Source organism: Petaurus breviceps, unplaced genomic scaffold, assembly GCF_028583685.1.
Source record: "Petaurus breviceps papuanus isolate PSGF00001 unplaced genomic scaffold, PetGlider_PUasm1.0 188, whole genome shotgun sequence".
Classification (NCBI taxonomy): Eukaryota; Metazoa; Chordata; class Mammalia; order Diprotodontia; family Petauridae; genus Petaurus; species Petaurus breviceps.
In genome coordinates, this window is record NW_027185804.1 from 39,441,966 (window position 1) to 39,451,494 (window position 9,529).

At 35.1% G+C, this 9,529-nt stretch overlaps 1 protein-coding gene across 1 annotated transcript; it reads left to right on the forward strand.

Annotated features, from left to right (window-relative positions):
- The first annotated feature begins 481 nt into the window (after positions 1-481).
- Positions 482-1,447, forward strand: LOC138163472 (olfactory receptor 4A47-like). The gene has a single exon (XM_069090930.1). The coding sequence runs from the start codon at positions 494-496 to the stop codon at positions 1,445-1,447; it is 954 nt and encodes a 317-aa protein (XP_068947031.1). The 5' UTR covers positions 482-493.
- The last annotated feature ends 8,082 nt before the right edge of the window (positions 1,448-9,529 follow it).

Consider the following 9,529-nt stretch of genomic DNA (forward strand, 5'->3'; position numbering starts at 1 on the left):
TCTATTCACAGCACCACTTAGCCTCCCAGCACAGGAAAAATTTCAGAAAATAGTGCCTTATTCTATTCATTACAAAGAAGAGAAACTATGAGCAAGAGTTATTTCATATACTTTCAGATTTAAGGGGTGCATATTGAGAAATTAAAGTAGCATAAAAAGGGGTTCAATAAAATATTTATATTTCAAAATTATCTTTGTAGGTAAAATTTGGCTGTTGAAACTACAGAAGAATAACCAACTTTGATATGTGAGATTAATATCTGCAAACAGAATTTTCATCTTTTCTTCTCCCCCCTCCTCAATAAAAACTCTGATTTTACTATTATGACCAGTGTTCCAGTGAGGAAATTGGTGCCTATAAAGTTCAAGCAGATTGGCCATAAAAGGGGCAGATGGGAGAACTGAGTTCTAGGCTCTTCTAACTACAAGACTGGTGCCATATCCAGTAAACAGTTACTTTCCCTCTCACCAACAACCCACCCCAAAAAGAAGTATGGAAAGCAGGAACAATGTCACAGAGTTTGTCCTCCTAGGGCTTACCCAGAATGCTGAGGTACAAAAGATACTCTTTGCTGTATTCTTAATTATCTACCTTTTAACTATGGTGGGCAACATTCTGATTACCATAACTGTCATTGGAAGTAAGACCTTGAGGTCCCCTATGTACTTCTTTCTTGCTTTCTTGTCTTTTATGGATGCAATCTATTCCACTGTCATTGTCCCTAAAATGACCCTGGACATGCTTCATGAAAAGGCGACCATTTCTTTCCAAGCTTGCATGGTGCAGCTCTTCCTGGAACACCTTTTCGGTGGGGCTGAAATTTTCCTCCTCATTTTTATGGCCTATGATCGCTATGTAGCCATCTGTAAACCCCTGTATTACTTAGTCATTATGAGATGGCATGTATGTATTGGTCTGTTGGTGGTATCCTGGATTGCAGGGTTCATGCATTCATTAGTTCAGCTTCTTTTTATTGTTAGTCTCCCATTCTGTGGACCCAATATCATTGATCACTTCATGTGTGACATGTACCCTTTACTGGAACTTTCCTGTACAGACACCTATATAATTGGCATCTCAGTGGTTGCCAATGGGGGAGCTATATGCACAATTATCTTTGTCCTATTGCTTATCTCCTATGGGGTCATTCTATACTCTTTGAAAAGCCAAAGTTCAGAAGGTCGACAAAAAGCCCTTTCTACTTGCATCTCCCACATCACTGTTGTCGTCTTGTTCTTTGTCCCTTGTATTTTCATGTATGTTAGGCCTGTCTGTACCTTTCCTATTGATAAATCTCTAACTGTCTTTTATACCATCATCACCCCTATGCTGAACCCTTTGATCTACACCCTAAGAAACACAGAAATGAAAAATGCCATGAGGAAACTTTGGAACAGAAAAGTGATGTCTAGTTGTAAGGTAACGAATGTCCTGGCCAAGCAGTGATGTTTCACAAGGGAAATGGTGGAAGATTCTTACATTGCTAGAACTTATTTGAGGTTAAGAAAATGGATCCTGAATATGTGAAGAAAAAATTAGATTTCTGTCATTAATATTAGAAACTACATTTTTTGTTAATGTTGGAACTATTTCTTTAAGTGCGTGATGATTTGATGAGAAATGCTATCCATGACAAGATAGAAACCTGATGGTCATTTATTTCAAATTAAAGCACATATTTCTCTTTCTCATCCTCTTCCTCCTCCTCCTCTTCCTCTTCCTCTTCTTCTTCTTCTTCAATGCATCTAATGTACAATTGTGTTTTATCTGACTTCTTATGCATAATGGACATCACATTTTTTTTTTTTTTACCTTTTCAATGAATGAGGGATGACATGCACGAAGTGAGATGAGCTGGAATTAAAAATAAAACTTAAAAAAGAGCATAATGGGTCATCATAAAAGTATCAATTTATTTCAATTAGTTAATACATTTTAGAAGCAACTGAATCTTCTAAGAAAGATGCAAAAATAATTCTGAGAATAACATTGGTCAAATATTTTTAATGAAGGGAACTGATATGTCAAATTATGTGTTTGTGATATGGCAGTATATCATCTAGAGAAGAGAAAAAAATTATTCAATTTCTCTGTTAACTTGAACTTACTAGTATTCAAATTTTTCTTTTCTTTGTTTTATGGAGGGCAATTGGGATTAAATGACTTGTCCAAAGTCACATGGCTAGTAAGTGTGTTAAGTGTCTGGAGCTGGATTTGAACTCAGGTCCTCCTGACTCCAGGGCAGGTGCACTATTCCCTGCACCACCTAGCCACCCCCCCCCAATTTTTCCATATAAATCAATCAGCTTCATGTGTAATATTTAAATTTTTAATCCTAAAAATGCATTTTTAGACTTGTAATATGACATAAAATATAGCAATATAGGAATATATTTTTAATAAAGAGATTTTTTAAAATTATCTATGTAAAGTTTAAAAATGCATAAAGATCCGTGGCCTGAACTTTGCAAATCAAATAACATGTTCCAATTGTTTCAAACTGTCATTAAATTACAATATCAATGATTAAACTATAAATTGGTGTTTATTATGCTATATTTTTCAATAAGAGATGTAGCATGGCATAGTGGACAGTAATTTGTAGCTGAGACATAAAAGAACTAGGATTAAATCAACTCTGACACAGGATGGATTATTAAATAGCTCTCAGTCTTTAAAATTATTCTTGTTATGATTAATAGTGAAAAAGAATCTTATTCCTTTTTCAAAAGAAATAGTTTCTGACAGAAATAGTCTCAGAACAAGATGTTATGAGGGTATTTTTGTTTGTTTACATGTTTTTACTTACATTTGATGACATATAGATTATAACACACCTGCAATTTTATACAACAAATTGGGTTTTTCTTTTTGGAGTTAGATAACAATATTTGTAAATGTCAATCCATCTCAATAATAATCTCAATGAATCATCTTTAGTTCAGTTCTAAAAGCAATAAGGATAACAGGGAAGTTTATTTATGTTGTCCTATTTCCTCAAATCATTGATCATCTTTTCTAGGTTTCCATACTAGGGAAGTTGTTTCTTATATGTTTGTGAGACATTATGAGATTTTGAAGTGAAAATATCTTTAAGTTTTTTCCTAAATGTTTCATGAATCAAAGTTATATAATTCATCTAAATATATAAGACTTCAATTTTTATTCTGTGTATTTATCAATTTCTGCTATATATTTCAGGTCACCTGAATATTTCTTAATGATTTTTTTTATAGTCACAATTTTTAAAGGATTCTGTGATGTGCTTCACTGTTTCCATAAGGTCCTTACATGATCTTCATTGATTATTAAGTCTGGATATCTCAAGAGATGGAACTGTCATTTTTTTGTTGTTGCTTTCTCCTTTCCCTATGACATTGAAATTGAGCTGAGACTTGGTAAAATGATGCTAGTGGTGGTGATAATGAGAATAATAATAGCAAATTTTATATAGCATTTACTGAATATCAGGCAATGTGATAAACACTTTGAAATTATTATCTCATGTAATATTCATAATGACCCTCAGAGGTAGGTGTTTTTATTATCCCCATTTTATAGATGAGGAAACTGAGGCAGACAGGGCTTATGTGATAAGTGCAGGGTCACACAGTTAGTAAGTGCCTGAGGGCAAATTAAAATCACATCTACTGAATTCGTGACCCTGAGCTAATCTTGCACAGTTGATTATCATGAAATACTGCTGTTACTGTCTACAAAGTTTGCAAGTTTCTGTTCATTTTACTTTAATCCAGTTAAAACAAATCTTTCTAGATTTTTCTGAAATCCCTCAGCTTCTAAATTCTTATAGGTAATTAATATTGAATTAAAATCATATACTATATCTTATTCAGTTATTCTCAAAATGGCAGACATCCCTTCAATTTCTAAATCCTTGTTGCCACAAAAAGAACTGATATAAGTACATAAACATAGTTCTCCCATCTTTGATCCCTTTGCAGTGACCTTTCTGGGTCAAAGCGAATGCACTATTTTATAGCCTTTTGCATATTGTTCCCTATTGTTTTCCAGAATGGTGGGAACATTTCACAAATCCACCAAGAATTCATTAGTGCACCTTTCTCACATTATATTATTTTCCTTTTCTGTCATTTTAGTTAATCTGATAGGTGGTTGCTCAGAGTTGCTTAATTTTTCATTTCTCATAAATAATGATTTATAGCAATTTATGTAACTGTTGATAACTCTGATTTCTTCTTTTGAAAAGTACCTGTGGGTTACCATACTTTTTTATGAAAAAATGGCCAAAAGTGCTGCTAGGTTTTAATTTCTAATCTTTTCTTTTGGTTTCTATTTTATAAGTGATTCGAACACATTCATATTCACAATTAAAATACCTAACTGCATATTTTTCTTGCATCTCATTTTCTTTTTTTTGTTTTTTTAACACTTTTCTCTCTTTTTATCCTGTTCCTCTTTGAAAGTTTTTTGGTTCTGAAAAATGACTCCCTTTAATTTTTATCACCCTCTTTTTATATTTATCACCCTCTTTTTTCTTTTAATACCTTTTCCTTCCAACATTCCTGTTTTGAAAAAGACATTTCTATACCCAATTGAGTGTGTAATTATATTTTTTTTTCTTGAAGCTAATTGAGATAAGAAAGATGTTCAAATATTGCTTCCCCCTCCCCTGATGATATTTTTCTTCACTGGAAATCCTCTTTCTTTCATGTCTCCTTTGTGTGAGATAATTTTACTCTTCCTTTTCCTTCCCATTTGACCTAGGGCACACTTTTTTTTGCCTGTTCATTTTATGAATTTTATTTTAAACTCAAGGGGCAGAATAGAAATACATGATAGAGGTAAGAAATAAAAAGTATCATAAACTTAAATATTGGAACTCATATACAAAGAAATAAAAAAAAACATATCATGCACATGGCAGAAATAAGAGAGGATTCAAGATATTTAACAATAAGTTTTCCTTTCAAAAAAGCCTATATGATAAATAATACACTTTCTGTAGCACATTGTCCATTTTTTCTCTGCTTCTTGTTAAGTTTTGGTTTATTCTGTGATGTACACTATTTTACTTTGTTCTTTTTTTTTTCCTTATCCCCTCGCCCCTCAGATGGATACAAAAACGTTTAGATATGTTTCTCTATAGCTACAGATAGACCAATACATATATACAGACATATAGATACATATACTTTCCAAACATCTTCTATTCCTGATCTTTATGTTTGTATTTATCTTTTGTTTCTTATCTCTCTTGCCTCCTCTACTTTCTTTCTACCACTACCTCGCCTTCCAGTTACTTGACTACCCATCTCCAAGGATCACCCCCCCCATCCTCACATTCCCAAAAATATAAATACCCTTTTACAAGTCCTTTTACCTATTCCCTCATTCTACCTCTAAATTTCTGCCCCTTTTCTTCTCCCCTCTTCCTATACCCCTACCATTTTATTTCTTCTAAATTTAGAAGACTTTTATACTCCTCTAAATAAATATGCGTTGTTTCCTCTTAAACCCATTCCAGATGAAAGTAGGTTGCCAAAACTACTAGTCTTCCTCCCCATCTAATTCCTTTGTATCGATTCTTCCTCTTGTACCTCATTTGCATAAAAGAATTACTCTTTTTTAGCTGTTGCTAAATGGTTTTTTAAACTTAATATCATACTTGGTTTACTTCAATCTTTCTTATGAACTACCCAATTAATACTAAGAATCTTAGACATACATTTTACATAAAAAGTAAACAGTCTGTCCTTATGATTCCCTTATAATCATTCTTTGGCATATGCTTTGTATTTCTCTTGGTTCTTGTATGTCCCATCTTCTATTAAGTGCCTGCAGCTAGGGATTTGTGCCACACTGCTTCTGTACTCAGAGCCTGTGCTGGTTCTTTCCCACCCCTTCCCTCCCCCCACTTTCCCCAGCAGAATTGGGTCTGATGTTCCTTGTCAGTAGAAGTTCCCTCAGTCATCCCAGGCGCAACTCCCCTACTTTTATCATGGAGGTGAAAGTTCCTGTGGCTGGGGCCAAGGCATCCTCTCAAACCAACTAACCCTAGGACTTGAGGCTCCTTTATGGGGATTACTAATTGTTGGTAAAAGGGACTCTAGACTGGAGGGGTTTACTCTTCATAAAGACCAAACCTCATCCTAATATTTTTCTTCAGATCTCTTCTAATTGTTCCAGGAAGACCCCAGTTGTGACCCTATTCTTATTCAACTTCACCCTAATGTCTGCTTTTAACTATTCTATGGGGAAAATCTCGAAAGTTTCGTGTTTTTTTTTTTACATACTCTGCCATCTCCCCAGAACCCTTTCTCTGTCCAGTTCATTTTTGACCTCATTCCAACATAATTGACTTGCTCTAAAATCCCCTGTCTATATAGAATCCTTCTACTTTCCCTAATAAAGGTAAAGTTCTGAAAAGTTTCATGCATCATCTTTCCATTTATATATGTAAACAGTTTAACCTTATTGAATCTCTTATGATTTTTCTTTCATGTTTACCTTTTTATGTTTCTCCTGAATCAATTTGGAAAGTGAAATTTTCTATTCAGCTCTGTTCTTTTCATTAGTTATGTTTGAAATTCCTCTATTTCATTAAACTTTCATATTTTGTTATTAAAAATTATTCTCATTATTTCTGAATAATTATTCTTTGTAGTAATTCCAATTTTTCAACTTTATGCAATATATTCCAAACTCTCTACTCCTTTAACATGGCAGCTCCTAAATCTTGTATGATTTGGGCTGAGGATCCATTATGTATGAATGTTTTTTTTTTCTGCCTATTTGAAATACTTTGTATTTGCTCTGGAAGCTCAGGAATTTAGCTATAATTTTCCTGGCAGTTTTCCTTTTAGGAACTCTTTTAGGTGTAACTGATAGATTTTTTTCAACTTCTATTTTGTTGTATCAGCAAGCACCCCAGCGTCCCCAGGGTGGCTGCCGACACAGGTTCTTACCTGTGTTTCCCCGATAATAAGACCTATCCCGAAGATAAGCCCTCGCCTTACTGTGTAAGATTCCTCTAAAATAAGCCCTCCCCAGAAAATAAGCCCTATTGAGATTGCTACTGTAGTGAAGGTGATCCCCTGCGCTACACGCTACATTACGGTACCCTCTGTATGCACCGTCTCCACCCCCCCCCCCACCGGGTGAAACGTACGCCGTGCTCCGAGCTGCATCCAATCAGAGCTGCAGCAGTGAGCATGTCATCCTGTTCTTCCCCCGTGATTTGCTTGCTGGCGCCATTGAGAGCAGTGCCGCAGAGGAGAGCTGAGGCAGGACAACATAAACCCGTCCCTGAAGATAAGCCCTCTGGTGTTTTTCTTTCCAAAAAAAATAATAAGACAGTGTCTTATTATCGGGGAAACATGGTAGATCTGCTTTGTTAAAGGAAAGCAACTCAAAATGGGTTAACAAGCTTACTTTAATCAGTCAAATGTGTATCGTTTACCTAGTTCAGGGAAAAAAGGTCAGCACCCCGAACTTCAGAGTATGCAGACAGAATTATCAAGACAGAGAAACAGATCAAGTAGAGAGATTTCCAAACTGTCCAAGCATTACATCCATACCAAATCAACATCTGGGTTTTTCAAAGCTGGGGGGCTCTCAACAACGGCTTCCCATAGTCTCATCTGATCAAATCACAGAACACTTCTCAAAGTGAGCCCCAAAGCAAAGCCTCACATCAGGGATTATATAGCCTTTTCCTGGGTCAGAGAATGTAACCACCCTCTTGACCTACTGCCCAATCACACAGCATCAAGGTGTGGGCATTCCTGAAAACCAAGCCTCCTACCACAGGCTCCATGTGACCACGTTCAGCCTATTAGGAGGAAGAGTATATTTTTAAATCAAGGAAGGTTCTCAGAGTCTCTTAAGCCAATCAAAGGGCCTAGGGGCAGAGAAGATCTTCAAATTTGCATTTCCATTAAATTTGTCCTCTGATTTTAGGATACTGATGCATATTTCTCTCCATGATTTCTTGAAATATGTTCTCTAAACTCTTTCTTTGGTAATGGTTTTCAGATAGTCCCCTAATTTTTTAAATGTATTATCCTTGATCTATTTTCCAGGTGAGTTCCTCTTTTGATGAGATACTTCACATTTTCTTCTATTTTTTTCATTCTTTTAACATGTTTTTTTTTAATGTTTTATGGATTTATTAGCTTTCATATAACTAATTCTAATTTTTGAGAAATTATTTTTTTCAATGAACTTTTATGCTTCTTTATATTTCATTTGACCAATTCCACTTTATAAAGAGTTGGGTTTTTTTTGTTGTTGTTAGTGAAATATTTTTGTACGTCTTTTTTTTCCATTTGGCTAATTATGGTTTTTTTTATTTTTTAAGTTATTATTTTCTTCTGGATTTTTTCTATTTTTTTTTTACCAAGATGTTACCTTTATATTTCAGTCTGGATCTGTGGGGGAACATGATTTATTCATGTCTAGAACTGCAGTACAGTTAATTTTTTTCCCCAAAATATTCTACAAATGAAAAAATACCTTTTTGCAGCAATTAAGCTGGATAGTCACATCCATCATCCTTAAATATTCAAGATATTTTACGACTTTTTTGGGCACAATTGGTGTAGTGCCAATGCAATATTTACAGTGCCCATGATCAAGATAAAGACCATCACTATAAGCATTGTAAGATGTTCGATTACAAAATACACCAGATTCTCCAAGATAGAGGATAGAACTGAAGGGCTTATTTAAATACCAGAAAAGTGAATCCCAAAACCAGTAAGCCAATTCCATCATAGTACCAAAGATACTCAGAAGCCACAAGAATGCTGAGAGCCACAGCATCCTTCAGCCTTCCTGCAAACTATACAAGATCAATATTTACTCACATCTCTCTCTCTCTCTCTTTGCCTGAACTCCTCTGTCCCCAATCATCTGACTAGCTCTGAACCAGCTTCCTGTCGGCTCTGCTTCCCTTCAGCAAAACTCCTCCTACCATAGGCTCTATGTGATTACATCCAACCTATTAGGGGGCAGAGTTTACTTTCAAAGCAGGGGAGGTCTTTAATCTCCCCCCTAGATCTATTAAGGGTCAGGGAAGATTTTGAAATTCCCATTCCCATTAAAACTATCTATGGGTGTGGGATTTGGATTAAGCAGTTCCATTTCCATTTTCACTCATAGATAACTTATACCCATGTAAATTTAGGCAAATTTCTTAACCTCTCTTGGCTTGAGCTTCATCCGTTGTAAAATCAGTCTATCTAACACACACACACACACACACACACACACACACACACACACACACCGAATTGCTATTGTATTAAAGGAGAAACAGTATTGTTCTACTTTCCCTACCTTCTCTTTATATATTAAAGGATTTGTGATTTTTTTTTTTACTATGAGTTTAACAAAAGGTCAAAAACAGGAAGACAACTGTACAATAATAGACTAAGAATCTACAAGAATTTTTAGGTTATTTCTTAAGTTACCTGGACAAATACTTCCTGTGTTCAACGTGTGTGTGTGTGTGTGTGTGTGTGTGTGTGTGTGTGTGTGTGTGTG

Excerpts from the sequence above, each read along its gene's own strand:
- LOC138163472 (XM_069090930.1), top strand. The coding sequence starts at position 494 with ATGGAAAGCAGGAACAATGTCACAGAGTTTGTCCTCCTAGGGCTTACC.